The 24,566-nt window shown below is 34.2% G+C and overlaps 2 protein-coding genes and 1 long non-coding RNA gene across 3 annotated transcripts; all 3 read right to left on the reverse strand.

Annotated features, from left to right (window-relative positions):
- Nucleotides 1-9,894: 9,894 nt before the first annotated feature.
- LOC145965042 (sterol O-acyltransferase 1-like) lies at nucleotides 9,895-15,991 on the reverse strand. Its single transcript, XM_083088306.1, has 4 exons — nucleotides 15,839-15,991; nucleotides 11,102-11,265; nucleotides 10,489-10,762; nucleotides 9,895-10,399 (listed from the first exon to the last, which is right to left on the reverse strand). The coding sequence occupies exons 2-4, from the start codon at nucleotides 11,251-11,253 to the stop codon at nucleotides 9,971-9,973; spliced, it is 855 nt and encodes a 284-aa protein (XP_082944432.1). The 5' UTR covers nucleotides 11,254-11,265; nucleotides 15,839-15,991; the 3' UTR covers nucleotides 9,895-9,970.
- A 1,465-nt stretch (nucleotides 15,992-17,456) lies between these two features.
- Nucleotides 17,457-18,790, reverse strand: LOC145965768 (uncharacterized). The gene is made up of 2 exons (XR_014436792.1): nucleotides 18,314-18,790; nucleotides 17,457-18,051 (listed from the first exon to the last, which is right to left on the reverse strand). It is a non-coding gene; the product is annotated as an uncharacterized LOC145965768 (long non-coding RNA).
- Nucleotides 18,791-19,458: 668 nt separating this feature from the next.
- On the reverse strand, nucleotides 19,459-22,605 carry LOC145965759 (uncharacterized). The gene is made up of 7 exons (XM_083089447.1): nucleotides 22,343-22,605; nucleotides 21,605-22,261; nucleotides 21,345-21,514; nucleotides 21,059-21,209; nucleotides 20,472-20,705; nucleotides 20,075-20,289; nucleotides 19,459-19,571 (listed from the first exon to the last, which is right to left on the reverse strand). Exons 4-7 carry the CDS (start codon nucleotides 21,126-21,128, stop codon nucleotides 19,548-19,550), a joined length of 543 nt encoding a protein of 180 aa, XP_082945573.1. The 5' UTR covers nucleotides 21,129-21,209; nucleotides 21,345-21,514; nucleotides 21,605-22,261; nucleotides 22,343-22,605; the 3' UTR covers nucleotides 19,459-19,547.
- Nucleotides 22,606-24,566: the final 1,961 nt, after the last annotated feature.

Below are 24,566 nucleotides of genomic sequence, written 5' to 3' on the forward strand. Positions count from 1 at the left end.
CGTTGCGTTATGCCAGTGCGTGCTTATAACGGTGGTTCCGTGATGGTATGGGGTGCGATTTCAATGAGAGGAAGAACTGACTTAGTGATACTGCCACCTCCTGCAATGACATGTACACGTTATGTGAATAATGTTCTTCGACCTCACGTTTTGCCTCTGCGTCGACTACATAGAAATTTTATTTTTATGCAAGACAACGCTCGTCCTCATACGGCGAACGTAACTTGACGTTTTTTTGAACGACACAACATCACATTGCTCGACCATCCCCCTAATAGTTCGGACTTAAATCCGATTGAGCATATGTGGGATGAGATGGGACGACGATTAAGACATCGCGAGGAACAGCCGCACAACTTTGAAGAATTAGAAGAAACACTTAGGCAAATTTGGCACCAAATTCCGCAAGAACTAATACGAAGATGCATAAACATGCGAGAGCGTCTGCAAGCGGTAATTGATTAGAGAGGAGGTAACACACGCTATTAAACACATATGCACTCACGCGCGCACGCGTGCTGGCACACAGAGAGCAGAGAGTGTTTGGAGTCATTAAATACTGCAGAAGTGACGAACTGCGGGGTCCTTATCTCTGCTATGTAACACACACACACACACACACACACACACACACACACACACACACACACACACACACACACACACACACACACACACACACACTACACATGATGTGCAAAATCCGATCGGCAACCTCCACGTGGTGCACATTGGATAACGCTAATGCCGGCGGTATACATCATTTTACATATTGGTTTCGAAGTTATGTAGCTCGGTCAAAAAAAATCGTAGGAAAGTTTTTAAAAAAGCGTTTTGTAGGTAAAATGTTGTAGTTTATGGATCTTGAGTTGAATTTTTTGAGAAAAATTTTTTTATCGAACTGCAGAGTGTCAAAAAAACGTAATTTTAAGGAAAAACACAATGTTCTTTTCTAAAGCGCAGAAAAAAGAAGAAAAAAATTTTAAAAATCTAACGATAGCGCGTTAAAGTTGAAGTTTCAAGCTTCAAAATGCTTTTCTTATTTTTCATCTACGATGATTTTTCACCGAGTATCGATATCATATCTAAAAAATACTGGTTTATTTTCAAAATCGCATTACTCGGTCAAAAAAAATCGTAGAAAGATTTTTGAAAAAGCATTTTACAGAGAAAATGTTGTAATTTATAGAGTTTGAGTTGAATTTCTCGAAAAAAATTTCTTTCATCAAGTTGCAGCGTGTTAAAAATACATAATTTTAAGGAACTAAACAGTGTGTTCCTTTTTAAAGTGCAGAATAAGGAAGATAAAAGATTTTTAAAAAACCACCGATAGCGCGTAAAAGTTGAAACTTCATGTTTCAAAATGCTTTTTTAATTTTTTTTCTACGATGATTTTTCGACGAGTTTCAGCGGTTTGAAAATAGCCCAATTTTTAGGGTATGAAAAGTGTTCCCTAGATTCTTTTGAATAGTGTATATTGATATGACTTCTTAGTCGAGGGTAGAGGTCCTAAGTGATCGATATGCAACGTATCTAAAGGAACAATTCCTTTCTCGATCGGATTTAACAAGCCTTCTTGTTTTCCATGTTTTCTCTCCGCCAGAATGCATGCGATGCAATTTCGTATAACCTTTTCAACTCGTTGTCGCAAATTCGAGATCCAAGAATCAGTGCGCACAAGGGCTTCAGTCTTTCCAGTTGAAAAATGTCCGCGCTCGTGAGCTCGTCGTATGAGTTGTGTCTGCATTCTCTTCGGTACTACAAGTTGGACATCACCGCCGGATTCTCTATAAATTAGATCACCTCGTATTATGTAATCTTTCGTTTTGTTCTGCATTATTAGATCTCGGAGCTTTCTCACGCTGTCGTCCTCCTCTTGAGCCTTTCGCAAACGAGCCGTCATACCAGCTTCCGACTCATCGATCACAAAGCAGACCGGAAGTGGATTCCGACTGAGTGCGTCGACGTGTATCATTCCTTTTTCCTGGCCGATACTCTATACGATAATTAAATTCCTCCAAAAGTAACGCCCATCGAGCAACACGCACGCAAAGATCTTTCTTATTCATAGTGAGAGCGAACGCGCGACAATCAGTAACAATCGTAAAAGCGATACCTAATAAGTAAACGCGAAATTTCTTCAACGCCTTTATTATTGCTAAAACTTCAAGTTCGTAACTAGCATATTTCGACTCCGCAGGAGTAGTTTTACCGCTAGAGTAATAAACGGGATGAAAGTTCTGATCTTCACTACTTCGTTGCAGTAAAATTGCACCGTACCCTAGCGCAGAAGCATCCGTGTGCAACTCCGTCTCCGCTCCACTTCGATACAAATATAACACCGGTTTTTCACTCATTATATTTTTAAGCCGCACGAACGCGTTTTTCTCAGCCTCTCCAAAATAAAATTTAGTGTTTGCTCGCAGCAGATTCGTCAAGGGTCGCGCAATAGTAGAATACCCAGGGATAAATTTACGAAAGTACCCACTTAACCCAAGAAAACTCTGTACCTGCTTGGCATTCGTAAGATTCGGAAATCGCCGAACCGCTTCTGTTTTACGATCTGAAGGACGGACGCAACCGTTGCTAATTACGTGGCCCAAAAACTCGACTGTAGTTTGCATGAAGCAACATTTTTTCCAATTAATTATAAGACCCGCTTCACTAGCTGTCGCTAAAACTTTTTTAAGATTCTTTATGCCGCTCTCAATGTCATCAGACGGAACAATTAAGTCATCCATATAAGCTAAAACTATTTTTTCTCGTATAAGATCTCTAAATATCGTGTTAACGAATCGCTGAAATACTGCCGGCGAATTGCAAAGACCGAAAGGATCTCGCAAGAATTCGTAATGACCGTCCGGTACAATAAACGCAGTATATTTTTGACTCGACTTGTCCATCCGCACATGGAAAAATCCATTTTTGAGGTCGAGTGTACTAAAGACACGAGCGTCCTGCAATAAATCTAACTGGTCCTCGATCAACGGCAACGGATATCTATCTTTAACAATTTTCTTATTCACCATCCGACAGTCAACGCATAATCTATAAGAGTCATCTTTTTTTCGAACGAGTACCACTGGACTAGCATAGTCAGAGGTAGATGGCTGAACAATTCCATCCGTAATCCATTGATCAATTTGCGTATTAACTATCTCTTTTTCAGATGCGGATAAACGTCTCGCGGATTGATATACGGGTTCTTCATCTTTAAGTACAAGTTTCATCGTTATGTCCGGCTCACGCGTCTTATTCGGCCTGTAATTACTTACGAGATTTTCTATCGCTAAACATTGATCGGAATTTTTAACGTGCGAAACGTCTATGAGATCCGCTCGATGCACCTCGTTGTTAGCTACGTCAATCTTTAATACCTCGGGTACGCTATCTTTGCATCCCGCGTATGCATACGTCGCTTCCGATAACGGACTAATAGTTACTTCTTCGACGCCTTTAAGATTAACATTAGTCATGTTTAAAAAGCTCGTTCCTATCAATAGCTTATAGGAGCAGATTATTTGAAACTACACGTACGCAAATCGGATATGAATGCCCGTCTACAATGATTTCTGTTTGAAACCCTCCTAACGTCACATTATTGCTCGAACCCACGCCGTCGAAATATATTTCGCCTAAACTTAATCGAGGAGATCCAAGCTTAACATGTTCATCCGCGCGAATTAAGGTAACATCGCTTGCCGAATCTATCACCGCCTCAATCTCGCAACCGTTAAACAGAACATTTTTAAAATATTTACAAGGCAAAATCCCCGTCACCGCGCAACTTTCGTTATTCGCGTTCGTCTTCTCGGAGCATTTCGACGCGATATGCCACGCTCGCCACATTTAAAGCATTTAGCACCTCGCTCTTTTGTCGGACAGTTTGTACTTACATGATCGCGCTCGCCGCAATTAAAACAACGTACAACTTTAGTCGAATGTTTTTTGTTTCCTCCACCGTTAACAGTCTCTTTTCGCTCGCTTTTGTTTTGATTACCATTTCGTTTGTTCGATGTCGATGATCCTGATGTACCTGTTCGAAGAGTTACCTTCTCAAATGCTTCTAGCAATCCATCTGTTGTCGTAAATCGTTGTATACGCGCCTGGTTTTGAAGTGCCTCGTCTGGAATGCCTTCAATCACGTACTCAAGTATCTCGCTGTCGTCGATCGGTACTCGGTTGCCCATAATGATTTTCTCATGGAAATATTCATGGAAAGTCTCGTCATTCTTCCACATACGTTCTTCAAATTTTTTCCGAATTGCCACCTTGCTCTGTCGACGATGAAACATAGCTCTCAGCTCGTCCAGAAGACGATCAAATGTCATCGCAATGTATTCCGGTTTGGAATGTAGCCTCTCGAGTGCTTTTCCTTTAAGTCGCATGCCCACAAGTATTTTCGCAGTATCGTCTTCCAATTTGTATGTCGCTTTGAGTAGCTTGACTTGCTTTTCCCAAATCTCATAATCGCTAGATTGACCGCTGAAATTACTGAGCAAATCCGCTATTGCCGTAATATTTGCTCGCGGTTGACCGGCCAAAACATTGTTGTTCGTGGCAGCAATGCTATGCGTCGGTTGTTGTCGACCTTCGTCTTCTGCAACTGGCTCGGTATATACTCCTCGTCGCATTGCTTCTATTTCAAGACGTGCCAATGCTAACTCACGCTCTAACAACTCTCTCTCTCTTCTATATAAATCGATCTCTCGTTGCTGTGGATTAATCGTTGGCTGCGCATTTGACGTGCCAGCTCCTTGTAAAGAATCCCCGACATCTTCATCATCTTCTCGTCTATCGTCCAACCACGCTCCCGATGGATCAGCTTCCATTATGCGCGAGATTAATTCGGTTTTCGTGCCGAAACTGGACAAACCACGTGCTGACAGCAACTCTTTTAAGACAGCTACCGTGAGTTTATTCAGATCTCTCATCTCTACACTACTCGAACACTTTCTCGTCCTCTATATCTCTCTCTTCTACACAACACAATGCGATATCCCGCGGACACACTGCGGAACCTTCTTGAAGACGATCGAATGCTCGAATATCCTTGCTCGAAATCTCTCTCTTCTCTCTCGCACACCACTCGAAGATCTCTCGTCCTCTGTCTCTCTCTTTCGCACAACTCACAACACTGCTCGCGGAAACTTCTCGAAAATGCCTGATTAAATGTTCAAATATTCCATTGACTCGTTATTATCCCGTTATGCACCGTTATTATCCCGTTATTATCCGTTATCATCCCGGACGAGCCCCCAAAGTAGGCTATTTTGGCAAAGTAGGCTAATTGTAGGATATTTTGGTGTAAGGATATAAAATGGAATAGAATACTTTTTAGGGCAAATGACTGAGATATTTATTTGTTGGATTACAAGATTAATATGAACAAAGAGATACGCTCGTCTAACGTACGTCTTCGCGCTCTCGCAACGACACAGAGACTACTCGTATCGCGGACCGAAAAATGCTCGAGCGACCTATCTGTTTATACCTAACTCAAGTGCTCGGGTGGTCTATCTGTTTATTTCTAGGAAAATACTCAAGCACTTGGGCAGCCCTACGGACTCACTCTCCTTCAGTATATATATATATACTGATATATATATATATATATATATATATGTATATATACAGGGTGATTCAAAATAACCTAATTGTCCTTAAAATGACACATTTTTGAGTCAATTCTAAGACGATTTTTCCTTTGGCAAAATTTCGTCCGACGCTTAGTTTTTGAATTATTAAAAGAAGTAATTAACTTATGACGGGTCGGATACAAGAGGCAGGCAAGGGTGGCGCGATTCAACGTCAGACGCGGGTGCTTACGCGGGGCGCCTGTTGCGATCACCTGATCGCTACAGACATACACATGCGAATACATACATTCCCATTCTCTCTCTCTCTCTGCCTCTCTCTCTCCCTCCCTCACTCTCTCTCTCTCTCTCATTTGCTTACTCACTTTAAGTCATTATTATTCTTACTTAAATTATTATTTACTTTTTATTATTATACATTTTCGCTTTAATTATTATTATTATTTTAAATTGTACTGGTTTTTTTTTTTACGAGAGAGGGGAAAATGCATTTTATGCATACTCACCGGACGGTCCGGTGAGTTATGTGGGACTCGAGTACCAAGTCGAATTACCAACTCGGTACTCCCTACCCACTAAAAACCCCTCTCTTTCGCGAATTTTCTCTAACACTATTTATTTGACATCCCGAAATCTGTTTTCACACAACACTAAAGAATAGTTATTATTACCTTGTTCGATGTATTGCTGTAATTCCTTGAGAAATGAATTTTCGGATAGATCGTACTTTCACTCAAATTGAACGTAGATATCACGTTCTAAAGGATCCACACTAAATAACTAATCGAAAGTTCTTTTTTCTTTTATAAACTGTATTCTTTTATAAACTTCAACATAATCACATTCATTCACTCACTCGATAAGACGAGAAATTTACCAATGACTCTATCACTAATCACTATCAATCACTGTTAAATAATCACTGTTGGCAATTAAAAACCACTCGATTAAAGAAAGACACGCGCACATCAAGAGACACGGTAGTGTCTTTGCTAAGTCCCAGCGTAAGCAAAATGCACTCCGTGTATTATTACGCGAGTCGGATTGAGAGTATAACTCGATATTTTTATTTCTCATATAACCGCTCAACGGATCGAGTTCTTAGTAGAATTAATCGATAGCTTGGGTTTAAATTAAATAATAAAAGTGTTTTTATTTTTGCGCTACGTGCTCTGTAAACGGAGATATCATGATGCAAAATCTGAAATGTGAAAATTTCGATTAAGAAACGTCGTCATGGTCATCGTCAACTCCTCTTAACGTAACAAAGAATATACAGAAATACGTTTCCAACGTCTGCCACAAGAATGCGCTAGCAGTGATTCACGCGACACAGCGTTAGTAGCGCTCTGCGGCGTTAACGGTGCTTATAAATATGTTGTAAAAGGTTAAGTGTGTCACTTCAGGTAATTATATAAAATAATAATATACATATAATATTTATATATTTAGATTAGATTGTATCTATATTATTATTTCAGATTATACAGGGTGATTCTGAATAACTTTATGTTTTTGCAAAAACATAATCTTGACCGAATTCTAAGACGATTTTTCTTTTGGCAAAATTTCGTGCAAAGCATAGTTTTTGAATTATTAAAGGAAGTAGTTAACGTATGACGGGTCGAATACAAGAGGCAGGCAAGGGTGGCGTGATTCACCGTCAGACGCGGGCGCTCACGCGGGGCGCCTTCGGCGATCAGCTGGTCGCTATACTATGCACGGACATACATGCGAATACATACATTCTCTCTCACTCTCTCTCTCTCTCTCTCTCATTCGCTCACTTACCCGTGGTTTTTTTTTTTTTTTTTTTTTTACGAGGGGAAAATGCATTTTATGCATACTCACCGGTCGGTCCGGTGAGTTATGTGGGACTCGAGTACCAAGTCGAATTATCAACTCGGTACTCCCTACCCACTAAAAACCCCTCTCTTTTCACGAATTTCCTTTGACACACTGTCCCTCTGACTTCCCGAGATCTGTTTTCACATAACGTTAAAAAATAGTTATTATTACCTTGTTCGATGACTTTTGATGTATTGCTGTAATTGCTTGAAGGAGAAATGAATTTTCCGATAGATCGTACGTTCTCAAATTTAACGTAGATATCACGTTGCAAAAGACAAGATATCCACACTAAATTATTAACTGAAAGTTTTTCTTCTTTCATGAACTGTATTCTTTTATAAACTTTAACGTAATCACATTTATTTACTCACTCGATGAGACGAGAAATTTACTAATGACTCTATCACTAATCACTATTAATCACTGTCGAATAATAACTGTTGGCGATTAAAAATCACTCGATGAAAGAAACACGCTCGGACACGTTACTACACGACGCGACGACGCGACAATGCGACGGTAATTATTCGGCGACTGCAAGCAGTTTTTTGTCATGGTAGGTTGCGGTAGGTTAATGTACTACTGGCGCTATCGAACGCGATCATGTGTTCGATTGAAGAATGCGGTAAACATAATAAACATTTAACATATTAATATTATTATTATCATGAATGTGTGTGATATCTATACATCGTATGATATCTATTTAAAAATTAATTAGATTAAATAAGTGTTTTTAAAATATTTATTACTTTTACTATTATCTTAAATAAATATTTAATATTAATATTTTATATATTATAATGCATAAAATGCATTTTCCCCTCTCTCGTAAAAAAAAAAAAAAAAAAAAAACAGGTAAGTGAGCGAATGAGCGAGAGAGGGGGGAGAGAGAGAGAGAGAGAGAGAGAGAGAGAGAGAGAGAGAGAGAGAGAGAGAGAGAGAGAGAGACAGACAGACAGACAGACAGACAGACAGAGAGAGAATGTATGTGTTCGCATGTGTGTATGTATGTGTATAGCGACCAGCTGATCGCAGCAGGCGCCCCGCGTAAGTACCCGCGTCTGATGGTGAATCGCGTCACCCTTGCCTGCTTCTTGTATTCGACCCGTCATACGTTAACTACTTCCTTTAATAATTCAAAAACTAAGCTTCGGACGAAATTTTGCCAAAGGAAAAATCGTCTTAGAATTCGGTCAAGATTATGTTTTTGCAAAAGCATAAAGTTATTTAGAATCACCCTGTATATATATATATATATATATATATATATATATATATATATATATATATATATATATATATATATCAAGAGACACGGTAGTGTCTACTTCACTACAGCTATAACATGGACGTGGACACAGCGAGTGACAATACATCTATCGACGACAAGATAGATGACTTTTGCGAAAATCCGACGCGGGATGCATTAACGGAAGGTCTTATGAGTCTCTTGAAACCTACGGTGGATCAACTGGACGAGAGAATTCGCGCCACAAGGTGACGTCAAGTTTTCTGTTCAGCGCGCATGCAATAATATTATATCCTAGAAAAATGATGATATCCAAAAATTACGCTAATTGAAAATAAAAACTTAAAATATTTTAACTAAAAAAAATTGTACAAAATAATTGTTTTAATTTCCTACAAATAATATTAAAAAGTTGCGCCAACTGAATAAAAATTTTCACTATAAAATATACATTTCTTTTTTATTTCCAATATTAAAAGAAAAATGATATTTAATGAATTGTAATATATCTATTATAAAAAATCGTTGAAAATATGAACAATCATATACATTGCAATAATCATATGCATATATCCTGAAAAGTTTAATTGAAAAAAAAAAAAAAGGAAATGATAATACAAAATACAAAATTAAAAATTATTAAAAAAATTAAAAATTAGAAATTAATAAAAAAAAAATAAAAATTTATATAAAAATTAAAAATTAATACATATAAAAAAATTTTAGTTAAAAAACTTAGCGCTGCTACGTTGAATAATGTGCTAATGAAAAATTAAATTTTAAATTTCATATTCGTGTTCAGGAGGTAAAAATACCTATGAATTGGGTATAATATATGTACATGGTATCCGAAAAATATGTTCTATTTATAAAACATCTTTTGTTTATAACTTTTAAATAAACAATGAACGTCGACTGAAATCTTTTGAATGTTACTCAGGGTCACTTAGGGTTACTCAGGCATCACCTTGACAATATATGTCAAAGTCAAGGTTATCCGAGGTGACTCCCCTAAGCTAAATAATTACCTAATTATTATACTGTAAATATATTTTTATATATATTGATATACATGAACTTTGTTAAATATATCAAAATTGTTGATTATTATATTTGCCAATAATTATGCATGATAATCAATTAATCATATTTATAGTAATACCAAAGAGTTGCTTTACACGTTGAGATTGTCTCCTCTTGTTAATGATATTTCTGATAATGAAGCACAGTAAATAGACCCGATGAAAAGAAAGTGCTGGCAGACGAACTTTTACGCGACAAGTTGCTGGTGACAATTCCAATTTTGCGGTAAAAGAAAGTCCGCATAATAATTGGAATAAGACAAACAGTTATAACTGGTATAAAATATCATCGCGTAAGCGCTCACTAGGATGCCATTGCTGAAACAGCAGATCATCCACGAGAAAATGTTGTTGAAGCTTATGTTGCTAAGCACCAGAACGAAGTTGAAGCCGCCGAATAGGATCAACATCACTGGATAAAAAGAACGTAACGCAAACACTGCGATGTATTCGTGACAACCTGCAGATACGAAGAACACAATGAAGATTGCCAACGGCTTGTTACGTGGTACCACGACCTCATACATGTCCTTGTAAAGATATGTGTAGAGCCAGTCGTGTACTACCACGTTCCACGTACGATTCCACATAAGAGAGGACGTGGAATTCCACCAATCCTGCAACCGACGAATAGTTTATACAATTTTTTTACCTCGCAGGACATTTTCGTTAGAGACAATTTGACGATCGTATGATTGAGACTTGCCTTATAAAACAATCTGTCGGCGAATCGCAGCATTTCGGCCCAGGCGTTCATCCACGCGTGCAGCAGGAGATAGTTTGTGCTGATGAATATGAGAATCCCAGGAATGCTCGCTTCGATAATAATCTTGATGAACCACGTCGGTTCCAGAGGCCATGTGTCGAAGGTTCGAAAGACCGGCGCCACTAAGCGCTCCAGAATGAAGGTGTAATAGAATATCACCAGGACGACTTCGGCGAAATGGTGAACGACAAACATCCATCTGATTTTTTTCGTCCTGAAAAATGGAACCCGCAAATCTTTCTTGAATTCTTCAATTAACATTAAGCCGAAATGGCAACACATTATCGAGATATCGTTTATTGTAATTGATTTAAAAGTTCAAAAATTATTAGAAAAGATTAAGAATTTTTTTTTCTAAATACTTTTTTAAATATATTTCAAAATGCTTCGAAAATTTTTATTTTATATTAATATACAACTCTATTAAAAGCAATATTATTGAGTGTATACGAAAAATTTAGTTTCAGAATTAATAATTTAGATTATTAAAAGGATTCTTAAAAAAGCTTCCAAGACATTTCCTTTTTTTCGGAAATGCCGACAGATTTCTTACCTCGGATATTCATCCCGGTATATAAGAGTCGGCGCGAACAGGAAATATAAATAATGGGAAAATCGGGGTACGTTCGGTGGCGAAACGTCTTTATGGGGTTTGTATGAGAGAAATCTAGGTGTCACACTTCTAACGAAAGCATGATTCTTCATTACCAGACGTAACTGAAAGAAGAAACATCCATTTTTAAGTGAAAAAAAAGTCATTGTTACATTTATTTACATATTTTAATTTTTAATATTATGCATAAGATATTCAATTTTTCTAATATTATTATATATTAATATTATTTCTCTAATATTATTATAGAGTCCTTTTAGTGTCAAAAATATTTTATGTCGAAAAAACTGAATAGAACTAAAATTTTATATACTTGTTCCATAGTTATGATGATATTGCAAGCTATGCCTAAATTCTCTCTGACCATCGCTCTATTTGGAATAATTATAAGAAGAACTTGATAAATTATGAAGATTGTCAGCCAACTGTAATCCCATAGTTTTCGGGCCAGAGCTATAAGAATAGAATATATTACTTGTTGAATTATAAATATTATTTTAATCGAAATTATTTGATAATCCTTATGGTTATATTGGATTGTATTAATTATATTACACTTTTATACTATACTATTATTAATATTACGTTACATGGTAAAACAACCAGTCAATAATTTTATTACTTTTTACATGTAATAAGCAATTTGTATATCTAATTTTTTTCTCGTTTAATTCTTTCCAAATTATTTTATTCTTTGAAACAAGTTTTTCTAATTTTATTATAACAATAACAGAAAGCAGATTAAAGAAATCATTACATTTTGGCGAATACCGTAGTCGTTGGTAAGACCAAAAATTGAAAGCAACGTAGACACTGAATGTCGAGATTAGCATGAGCGACCAAATGTACAGACAAGTCGGTAATTTCGCGAAACCATTACATATCGTGATGGTTCCCAGGAACAACCTAAATAAATATAAATCAGTAATAAAATAAATATAAATAAGAAATTTTGTGCAATTTTGTAATAAACTAGAAATATCTTAATTATCGTCTTAACACGCGAATAGCCTTTTAGATGGTAATAATGGTTTGCCTTTGTGTCATTTATTTAAAGCGATTACTTTGTTTTTCAGATAAGCCGTAATTCTTTGTCAAAAATGTGTAAAATTATGTATTTAACGTCATCATATATTTATATAACTTATCGCGAGTCAAATTTTTACATTTTCTAAATAAATTTAGAATTAATATCTCGGTCTAAATTTAGAATTAATGTCTCTGTCTTAATTAAATTGCAAGCAATTAAAAAGTAAATTAAATTTTATAGTGGAAAATAAAGAATAAAATTCTTTTTTAATCAATTTAATTTTTTATTGGTATTTTAATCACAATTAAATACACTTTTATTTTTTTATTTTTTCTTTTTTTCTTAAAAATTAAATGAAAAAAATGTTTTAAAATTTGATAAGATTTTATTTGTAAATTCAGTTAAATGATATGTACTGTGTGTGTTGAAAATTGAAAATTGAATTTTTGATAAACAATAGTTCTTTTCTTTAATTTTTTAATTTTTTCGTTAAAAATAAAAGAACCGGTTTTAATTGAATCATTAAGTTAAACTCACGCCAAGCTTTTAGACGGCATTATAATACGCATATAAAAAGTTTAATATTGTGAATATAAGAAATTGTAAAATATGAGACAAAAATTTATTATTTCAAATACGGATTTTATGGAGCATTAATTTTTCGTTCTAGACATCGAAATTAATTTAAGACATCGAAAATAATTTTGCTTACGTTCCAGACTCTATGATGTCATGCACAGCGGTGTCGAGAAAAAGCAGTATAAAAGTCATCATAAATATATTGTAAACCGTGCGAATGTGCGTGATCTCGAAGAGATCAGTTAGCAGCGAATTTCTTTCTAAAAATTTCTTCTCCGGTAACACACGTTCCATGTTGACTTGTTGTCTGAGACAAAGATGCGAATAATTAATGTGTTTGTAAATTTTGTTATGCCTTTTATGCTTCACAATATGCGCTTAATATTACATAATATTAGATTGCACAATGCAATCTGTTTAAAAAACATTCAGAGGACATCCTAAAAATGTCCAATCGCCCAAAGATGTCTTCGGGATATCTTCTGGATATCTTTTGGATATGTATGCTATGTGGGAAAGGCAATGCTAATATTTATGGTTTCGGATATTAATAGATACTAGTTGAGTTAAACTTGAAGAATATATCAAACTCTCTCATCGTTTACCGCGATATATATCTGGATTATATGAGAAGTTCCTTTGTTTTGACAAAGACATTTCTGTCGTCTGTGATATTGAATATAATATCAGACATGATGTGATCGCTAACGCATTCATTAACATCTTTCTTTAATTTTTGAAAAATTCGGATAGACAGTTTTAGAAAAATAATTGACTGGAAAAGCGCGTTTATCATACACAAGCGAATATATCGTATGTTATGAGGATCAAATTTTCTATAAACGTGCTGATTCAAGATTACTGCTTTTAACAAAGACAATTTTGCGATTCAAATTTAACTTTGTTACTTTTATTCGCATTCTATCAAATGCAATAGATCCAATTTGCATTAAGATATATCTTAAGATGCGAATTTTTTACGATACTCATTCACAAGACTGATGTTAATTTCCTCGAAGAATCTACCTGAGAAAATCGTTTTCAGTTTTTACGTAACACAATAATTGAACAAAACACTTATAAGAATACTAACTAAAATTGGTAATTATTTAGCTTAGGGGAGCCACCTCGGATAACCTTGACCTTGATATATGTTGTCAAGTTCACTGTCCTGAGTAACATTCAAAAGGTTTTAGCCAGCGCTCGTTGTTTATTTAAAAGTTATTGACAAAAGAATTTCACAATTTTAATGCTTTTTATCTCCGAAAATATTGATTTGAGAAAAAAAATTTTAAGCAAAAAATAAAGCCGCTGAAAAGCTCTACAAAAAAGGTTATATCCTTTGTTTTCATAAACCTACTATTTTAGCTGTTATATAAAAAAATAATTATTTTAAATCATCACTTGGAGGATCACTTTAATCATTATTTAGCGGAATTTATTTCCAAAAAGACATTCGATAGTGTAAACCGATTGGCTGTAGCTAAAACGTGGGGCATTATACTCAATATTGCCCTCTGGATCTACAAAGCCATTCTACTGCCCCGTCTCACATATGCTGCGGTGACCCAGAGTAGAGAAAATGGGGGCCAGGAACCTACTCAGAAGCCTTCAGGGTTGTTACCTCAGGGCGGCGATGGGGGCCATGAGAACCACCCCTACAAAGGCGCTTGAGATTGCACTCTGTCTTCCACCCCTGAACCGCTTTATTATCAGCACAGTCAAACTTTCTGCCTATAGATTAAAGTGTCAGAGTGAGTGGAGAGGACAGCATCTTGGTCATACCAGGTTATCGCTCCTCCATGAACACCCATTCTCTCTGCTGCAGAATAGAATACCTAGGAAATCCCAGATCTTTAAGTTCTTCAAAACCCAGATACCTTCTAGGGAAGATTAGAGTAAACCAGAGCGAATCTGCCGGCCAAACTGGGACATCTGGTACACGGATGGCTCGGGGGCGGAAGGACGATTTGGAGCTGGAGTCTACGGCTCAAGGACTAACCACAGGGAATCTTACTCCCTAGGGGAGCTGGCCACGGTTTTTCAAGCTGAAGTTCTAGCAATCCTTGAGTGTGCAAACACCTTAACCTTAGTTAAAGCCACCAACAGAAATATACTCATCTGCTCCGATAGTAGGGCAGCTATTAACGCTCTAGCCAAGACCACCACTGAGTCCTCGATGGTTTGGGACTGCATGCTAGCGCTCAACAGACTAGGCGAATCCAATAGGATCACCTTAGTCTGGGTTCCCGGTCATCAGGGAATTCATGGCAATGAAGTGGCGGACGGCCTGGCAAAGCTAGGCACCCTCGAGGTCCCGGCTAGACAGGTCGTCGGCGTCCCCTTTACCATAGGTAAAAGACTCATCAAAGAGTCTTTAAAACGGGAACATCTAGTTTCGTGGGGCCAGGTTCAGGGCTGCCGTCAAGTCAAGTTATTGCTGAACTGACCCCTTTCTAAAAGGACGGATGAACTCCTAACCATGCAGAAAAAAGCTCAATTTCTCCATTGGCCTGCTCACGGGCCATGTGGCCCTCAGGGCTCACTTATTCAATCTCGGCTTGGCCGAGCGGAAAGACTGCCGGTTATGCGGCGAAGAAAAAGAGGACAGCATTCACATTCTGTGTCCCGCACCTGCTCTTAGGAGATACACACTTTGGAGTCATATGTTTGCTGAACCCAGTGCATTACAAAACGTGAGAGTGGGCGATCTATATAACCTTGTAAGGGCCAAATTGGATCGCCACATATAACCTCAGACAACCACGGGGTTACAGAAGATCTTTTAGATCTAGGTGACATCAGGGACTGATCTAGCCCTACCCGTCCTTCTTACTACTACTACTACTACTATAAACAAGCATTGCTATAACAATATAATAAACTAAATAATGTACAATAGACTATGTATTACCAATAAAAATGCATATATTAGTTTATATTAGTGAGGCAAGTGGCAAGAAAAACCCGAATTTTAATTTTAACTTAACACTTAGATGTAAAATATTAATTAAAAAAACAAAACAAAAATATTTAAATGATATTTTGAAGTGATTTAAACACAGTACTTTTACTACTTATGCTCCAAGGAATGTCAGAGTAACACTAACTATAAGTGCGAAGAGATACTAATTACTGCTTATAGTAGTAGACTTATAGTAGAGTAAAAAACAGCGAAATTCGTTGAATCATCTGAATAGGTAAACGGAGCATTAGTTATCGTTTAAGACGAGAGAGGTTTTAATATTCGCGATAAGGAGGGACTCTGAGGATGAACTTGTTGATTTCCCGAGATAATGATCGGTTAATAATTGGACTTCAATCATGGACATCAAAGTTCCCCAGACAGCACATGGATATCTTCTGGATATCCTAAGGACATCCTCTTTTCTTTGCGGGATGTGCAGAGGATATCCTGTTATATTCCTCATACTTTTTCAGGATGTCCTAAGGAATAGCAAATGAGCGCCTCATGCTATGCCTAAAAATATCCTCAGGACATCCTACTTCAAAGTCCTACGAATGTCCATAAGATATCCATAAGACGTTGTAATTTTTTAAACGTCCATAATACATCCTGAATATGTTATTGAGGTACTTTATAGGATAATTTAAGGATAAATTTAGACTTACACATACATGAATTCTGTTTAACTAATTTTAATTTTATTTTCGCACATATATACGTATATATAAGAGCATATTTTCCGTATGCACATATATAATTTGTTGAAACATATAAAAACAAAATTCTTTTTAATGAAATAAACATTCTGCAATTTAATGAATAATTAAAATTAACAATTATACTCTAAAGTGTAAGTATTATAAGTTTGTAAAAATATTTTTTGAAAAATTGTCTATAAGTTATGCTACAAACATATACTATATTTAATACTATTTTAATATTGAAGAATATTGAATGAGCAATAAAATAAGAATACAATTAATTATTTATATTAACGTATTATTTATGTATATTAATGTAATTATTTAATTTACTTTTTGTATGTACTTACTTGCAGTTGCTAAAATCCTTTTTATTTCATGTTGCGGCCAATCGTCCATCTTTGAAATACATTTTTGCACAGCTTTTCTAAATTTTTCGTTTGATGTAAAAGTAGGCCAATATGCATCCCACACAACATTATGTCGTCTTAAAGATGTCTTAAAGACGTCATGAAATTTCTAAAGACGTCTTAAGAAGTTATCAGAATTACATCTTTATGACGTCTTTAAGACGTCTTATGTCCCGATTTAAGATATCTGTCGGGCATTGTTTTAAGACGTCTCACTCAAGACGTCCCAATCAAGATATAATTAAATGTCTCACTCAGGATGTTATAAAGACGTCTCAGACATTTCAATTAAGACGAATTTTAGACGTGCGTAATTCGGTCGGTAAAATAGCTGCATTGATTTATTGATTTATTCTATAATAAATAACAAAACTCATCTTAAGTTCATTTCTTTATTATATTTTGAATATTTATACATATTTTTATGAACACTATATGCTCCTAATAAATAATTTACGATTACTTTTTAAATTATATCTTATATGATATAGAGAGGAGAATATTACAAGAGAATTATGTATTAAATAAAATACGAATTTAAATGAAGTAATAAAGAATAGAATATGAATGTAAATATATCATAATAAAGAAATACATAAAAATATACTTTAATTTCTAATAGAAATAAACTACTTTAATATTTTTCAAAATGTTTGTGATAAATAAAAAATGATTTTTACTCTATTCATTTATAGCATATATATGCTGTGTATATACATACATACTATAATACAAGATTGAAATCTTATGATCTGTACAATCTAAATCATATTATTTTAGTCATTTTTATCAAGGACCTATAGCTTACTATTCTGCTGAATTTACTTCCAAAATTGAACAATTGCTAGCTTAAATCTAATTAAGTTAAACTCTAGTCTAGCTAAAATGATTTAGCTTAAAAGAAAATGGATAGAATTTTTTCTTACAGAATTTCTCTGAGAGCAAAAATTGCAGATCCATAATTTTGCACGATAGTCTACTTGATATAATGGATTTAAAATAGCTCTGCATGTAAATCTTGTACATAAAACTGGATCATATTGAATTGGCGGAAGATCTACTCGTTCCTTAATTGGTTGATACAAAGTTTTCAATGGTACAACTAGTCTAGTAGCATCAATACGCGATGATGACCAAGCATTCCATTGCGCACATCGTCACAATCTTCATTTTGTTGAATAAAATCTTCATATGTCATAGTGCTGTAAAAAAATATACAAAAGATAATTAATATATTTTTTTTTACAATATAGAATTGAATTTTTTACACACACACACACACACACACACACAATTAAATATATAAATGAAATATGATTTAAGATATACATTTACATATATTAAAAAACATATATTAATTTCAATGTTTTCTCATTTTCAACACTAAAAATGTTATGCAGCAACATTATACAGCCCTATTGTTTTTTAAATAATATCGTATGGAATTTTCAATAATTTACCAACCTTTTTCTCCTTGTTTCTTAAATAGTTGAGGCGATCTCCCGCATGTCGTAACCATTCTTGGATGGTCTTTTTAATATCGTGCATATTACTTTTTTCGTCGTCCGAAACGTATGCTGAAAAACGATTTGTTACATAATTATTAAAATATTTTGTGCTTTAATTCCAATAGTTAGAATAGGGTAGTCATGAAGTAAAGTATAGCTATAAACGTTTGCAACTTTTGGAAAGAATATAAAAATTTTGATCCGTAAAAAATTGGAAAGAGTATAAAGTGTAGAAGAATATTTGAACGAAATTTGAAGTAAGATCTTATTAATAATTCTGAAGAAAAATTTAAAGTTAAAAGTGCACGTTACATCTAAGCATATGTTAGATACTATCTCGAATACTGATGTTCGAATACATTAAAGGTGCAACTATTTTTAAACAATATTACATAAAAAGGAGAAATAAAAATATATCTTAAAGAAATAATAATTACCCATAATAACTATGACAAAACTTGTGTCCTTAATTGCCGTTGATCCTTTTTGGCCTGTCCATGATAATTTGCGGCACAATTCATCCGATAATGTGTATTTTATAATATTCCTTGTCTTGTGAACGAAAGTGTTTCCTCCAATTTTTGCAATTTTCCTTTTCTATAACAGAATGTTACAAAAATGTTTAATAATATTTTCAATTTAAGCCGCTTGAAGAAAAAGGAAACATGAATTTAATATATTTTAAGAGCTTCTTTCAAAATTACTAAGCGACAAAAGGCAGCAAAAATTGTGATAAAATTTAAAAGAATGTTATATATTACGCTTTAAGTAAATTTAAGTAAATATTTTATACTATATATCTAAATTTGCGCACTAATAACCGCGTGTCTTTTGATTTTTATTTGCCTTTTTACCCCTTAGTAATTTATTATTATGTTGAGCCTATTATTTTCATTATTTTATTTTTCAAAATTGTTTTTATTATATGAATAAATAAATAAATAAATATATATATATATATATATATATATATATATACATACAGGGTGTGTCAGACCACCCGTATCAGCCGAATATTTCGAAAACCGAGAACGGCAGACAAAAATGTTTCCTATAAAAGTTATAGGGTTTCAAATAATGCACAGTAATATTAGTACGACCTTGAATAGCGTTGTCAAGATCATGTGAAGGTCACCTTCAATTTCTTAAATGGAACCATTTATTTTTCATTGCGTTATTATTCTTGTAGCTTATCTCGAGAGCTTTCCAAAACACTATAATTAAGTTAGTTTTCATTAAGTACTTGCAGAGTTATGAGGCTTGAAATCGTTTCTTAATTTTATATAAACCGTAAAATATCTTATTTTGTACATAAAAGTATTAAGGTGAGGTAATCGTAAAATATTCATTTTTCGATTACCTCACCTTAATACTTTTATGTACAAAATAATGAGAGGAATCAATTGGTGTAAAGAAAACATAGTTATTTTTAAGAAAAAATTGTAATTGTTAATTGCAAATTACATATTTTTTTTTCGAAACAACTATGTGTTTTTTTTATACCAATTATCTTATCTTAATACTTTTATGTACAAAATAATGAGAGGAATTAATTAGTGTGACACCCAGTATATTCAATATCTAGATTTTGTCTTCTACTTTTATCTCTACAAAAGAATTTTTGTTGTTGATTGAATTATAGAAATATACATTTATTTCACATTTAAAAATAGAGAGAAGAAAAAAGAAATGGACGCAAAAACAGAAAAGTACTCACTAATTGTTTCCGAATCTCTCTGTCCTTTTGGAGATCCGTGTCAAATTTGAAAAATTCGTCACATAGCGGAAATTCCGGCAATAATTGGACTTCGTCATTATTATATATTGTATTAGCTGGTCCTGCGTTATTTATTAAATTTATTATTATCTCCAACTGTCTCGTATTCTTTTGTATGAGATTTTTAATAATTTTTTGTTCGATACGACACGCATCTGTATAAGATAAAAAAGAAAAATATTTATTTCTCTTTATAAGTATCATTAAAATTATCTGTTTAGTTATTTTACACAAGTACATACATACGAAATTAAGTACATATAACATATTGCTATTATAAGTACAATATAACGATATAATTAAGAAGGAAGAATAAAGAATAAAGTTTAATACATACCATAGCATTTTTCCAACTGATTGCCGTTGGCATTGAAAGTTGTCATGTCATCACCGTCAAGCACATTATCGGGGCTAATCATATTGTCACCAATATCATCATCATCATTATTATCATCAGGCATATTGTCATTATTAAGCCTATTACCATCATCACGCACATTAGCATTACCGCAAGACACGTAATCACCTACTAAACTTTCGTTCAACCATTCCTCATCAGTAATGTCAACATCTGTAAATATAAAGTCTGTGAGTTCATTTTGTTAGTTATACTGTTCATCACAGTGTTATTAAATTTCATTCATTGTAAACTATTTTATATAATTTTCACTTAACGCACAACCACAATCACAATCGCACTCGATGAAAGATGGGAAGAAAGGAGCATCTCATATTGCGAATACACTAGCAACTTATGACAAATGACTGCTATCATAAGATAAATGAAAACTTTATCTGAGATGCTCCTTTCTTCTTTCAGTTAAAAAGAATGTCAAAAAATATATATTGATATATGAAATATGAGACCTAAAAGTATCAATAAGTTTTAAATATATCATGTGTTTTATACAAATAACAACTTACCTATAAAAACTAGTTTTATTTGGGGAATTATTGAATACTTGAAGAATTGTGATCTGCGTAAATGATACATAAATTGTGGATACAAGGAAAAATTTTCTGCCAATCTAAAGCTAGTTGGATCATCTTTTGCATATTCTCCGAATTTTTGATACTGCAATAATAAGATTTTACACCTCAAAATAGATAAAATATATATTTATGTGTAAATCTATATGTATAAATATATTAAGTTTAAGCTTTATATTAAGTGTAATTGGGCACAATTTTAATGATAGAAACTACTAACAAGTCTAATCAGAATATGATCAACCCATCTTCAAACATTTGGACCATCATCACTTTCTGCTCGAAATACAGTTAAACGTGACATAAAAACAGCTGTTGCTTCCTCAAATTCTATGCTTACATGATGCAAAGATGATGATTCATCTGCCCAACTAATAATTAAAGATATCCCTATAACATCATAAATATTTATGATATATTATTATTTATGATATAAATATTTATGATATACATATAATGTATAATAAAAAATATATTTACTTTCTTGCAATAGTAGTAACTCTAATTCGCCTTTGTCCATTACTATGTTAATATTGGATAATGAATTGAATACAGCCTCTTCCACTTTGCGGAATTGGGGCTGTATGTTAATTTGCAACTTCAAAGAATAATGCTGTTGTTGTAGATGGTGTCAATGAACAAAATTTCCACTGACAAGTAAGCCTACTTCTTGTAGTACTCCAACACTTGATCCTTTCTCCCACTGACATACAAAAGATCCAATTGCTCCAGGAACTTTAATTTTCTGAGATGTTTTTACTTCTAAGATTGCATTGAATGCTATTTTCAAATCACCCTTGGCATCTGTAGCAAATATTCGTTGAAAAGTTTGTTTGAATAATGAAGAATTAAATGAATCCCCCATCATCATATGACCACCAGTAGAGTTGCAATATTGTCGCCTTTCTAATAAACCAGTTTGGTGTCAAGAGCACAAAAATAAATATCTATTATAAATATCTATTATGGCCATTAGTTGCAGCACGTGATGCAAGTGTATCATAATGCTTAATTGCCTTTTTATACTTAGCATTATCTTTTTGAATATTATGATGTGATCTGATTGGTTGTCATAAATCATCAGTTACAACTTGGCCAGGTCCTTGAGAACATGGTCCGCCAACAAATAGCATAATCCTTAAATACATTGATAGCATTATATGTAGGATTACAATGAAAAACATAACATATATACATCATATTACAACATATAAATACCTAGCATCAGTATTTGCATAACTAGCTTCTAAGAGACCCGTGGCGACTGCTAATGCCACACTTGTAGATCGCAATGAACGTTTCTCTGGCCCAACAGACCATGGATCACGTTGCAGTTCTCCTAAAAGATCTGTCGAACTGTCTCATATCACACTTATGTACTGGTTACAAAAAGCGATTAGCAGCTGGCAATAGTTACGCACCAGGTCCTCTTGGTTGATTTGGATTTTGTCCAGGAATTAGTCTATCTATACCTATCAAAATGTAATGTGAATAAAATGCAATAAAGTAATCATGAAGAACAATGACTAATATAGTAAATATAACTTGAGACTTATTCTATTCGTACCTAACATATCTTGAACTTGTTTTGGTTGAAGATCCTTTGTGCTTCTAATTCATGAACTTGAATCATTTTGCCAAATGTGATAAGACCAATAAGAGCATTGAGTGAAAGCAGAGACAATGACATTTGTAATGAATCTTTAAGTGCCTCTAATTCTTCATCATCCAGACATATGTATCCGCAAAAAGTAAAAATATTGATGGCAAACATTGGGCACGCTAAATAATACATATAAATACATACAATTGGACTGAGATACAATAATATTTAAAGTAATATATAAGTAACATATATATATATATATATATATAAATATATATATATATATATATCATAAATTTATATATAATAAAAACTATAATAAATCATGTAATGTCAATAAATGATAATAAAAAAAATGTTCGAAAAGAATTAAATCTTAAAAAAAGTAAAATCAAAAATATTTGTTTCATAATATAACTATTCAACATATACAGGGCGATCCTGAAAAACGTTATGTCTTTAAAATGACGTATTCCTGACACCATTCTAAGACAATTTTTCCTTTACCAAAATTTGATTTGAAGCGTAGTTTTTGAATTATGAGCAAAAATAGTTAGTAAATCACGCGTCGGATAAATAATTATTATTTATTATAATTAGAAATAGTTATTATTTATAATAAATAATTAATTTTTTAAGTATGTCATTATACGTTTCATGTTTTCTACCGCATTCGCAATGCGAAGGTTTTAGCCGATCGTTCGTCTTATCTCGCGTCAATCACGCGCCACGCGCAAGTCGTTTGTTAGATGTCGCGTGTCGCGTTTCTGGCAACATAACTCTTGTGGTCGCGCAGTCTCCGCGGTCCGTCGCTTCGCGTCGAGTCATGTGTTGTTTGCATTCGCGTTTCTTTGAAAGTAATTTTTGGTATCGATAAATCAATAGTGAGTGAATAAACAGTAAACTCGTTATCGTGTAATCTATATTGTGTCAATCGAGTGTGAGATTAATAATCGAAAAAATTTCGATGTGTCGCGCATCTCTAGCAATCATAACCGTGCAGCAGATAACAACAATACATAGCATGAAGATTCGCTACGCTGCTACAAGGTTAGTGAGCAAGTAAGCAGGTGAGTGAGTGAGTGAGTGACCGAGAGAGTGTGAGTGAGAGACCGAATGAGAGAGTGTATGAGTGTTGCGTAAAAGAGAGAAAGAGAGCGAGAAAAAAGTGCGTGCGTGTGTATGAATGTCTGTCCCTCCTACCCTCCCTCTCTCTCTCTCTTTCTCTCTCTCTCTTACGCACACACTCCGCCATACACACATCGCGTGTAGCAATCAGCTGATTGCAACGTCGGACGGCCGGCGATCCGGAACAACTTTTCATTATTAAAATAACGTTATTTTAAGGAACACGTATTTCTGACGTAATTCTAAGACATTTTCTTCTTTACCAAAATTTTATTTAAAGCATAATTTTATGTTATAAGATAAAATAGTTAGCGACTCATGCGGTGATAATCACCCGTCGGGCGGTCAGCTGCGCCCGCGCTCGCGGCACGCCGCGCCGCTCCTGCCTGCCTTCTGTACCCGACGCGTGATTTACTAACTATTTTTGCTCATAATTCAAAAACTATGCTTCAAATCAAATTTTGGTAAAGGAAAAATAGTCTTAGAATGGTGTCAGGAATACGTCATTTTAAAGACATAACGTTTTTCAGGATCGCCCTGTATAACACATATATAACACTATTATTCAAATAAATGCATACATTTTGATCATTTAAATATATTTCCTTTTTGTTTCTTATTTCGAAGAATTTCCTCATAAATTCTTTTTGCAAAGTTTTTTTCTCATAATTATTAATATAACTCACAATATGTGTATTATAATGTAAC

Source organism: Camponotus vicinus, unplaced genomic scaffold, assembly GCF_025532165.1.
Source record: "Camponotus vicinus isolate PSW18456_S1 unplaced genomic scaffold, iyCamVici1.0 SCAF_14, whole genome shotgun sequence".
NCBI lineage: Eukaryota > Metazoa > Arthropoda > Insecta > Hymenoptera > Formicidae > Camponotus > Camponotus vicinus.

Coding starts and splice junctions, on each gene's coding strand:
- LOC145965042 (XM_083088306.1), bottom strand. CDS start 11,253: ATGAAGAATCATGCTTTCGTTAGAAGTGTGACACCTAGATTTCTCTCA. Junction 10,763..11,101: donor TACCGGGATGAATATCCGAG/GTAAGAAATCTG, acceptor TCCATTTTTCAG/GACGAAAAAAATCAGATGGA. Junction 10,400..10,488: donor CCGACAGATTGTTTTATAAG/GCAAGTCTCAAT, acceptor CGTCGGTTGCAG/GATTGGTGGAATTCCACGTC.
- LOC145965759 (XM_083089447.1), bottom strand. CDS start 21,128: ATGTATCATTTACGCAGATCACAATTCTTCAAGTATTCAATAATTCCC. Junction 20,706..21,058: donor AATAAAACTAGTTTTTATAG/GTAAGTTGTTAT, acceptor TTATATTTACAG/ATGTTGACATTACTGATGAG. Junction 20,290..20,471: donor TCAGTTGGAAAAATGCTATG/GTATGTATTAAA, acceptor TATCTTATACAG/ATGCGTGTCGTATCGAACAA.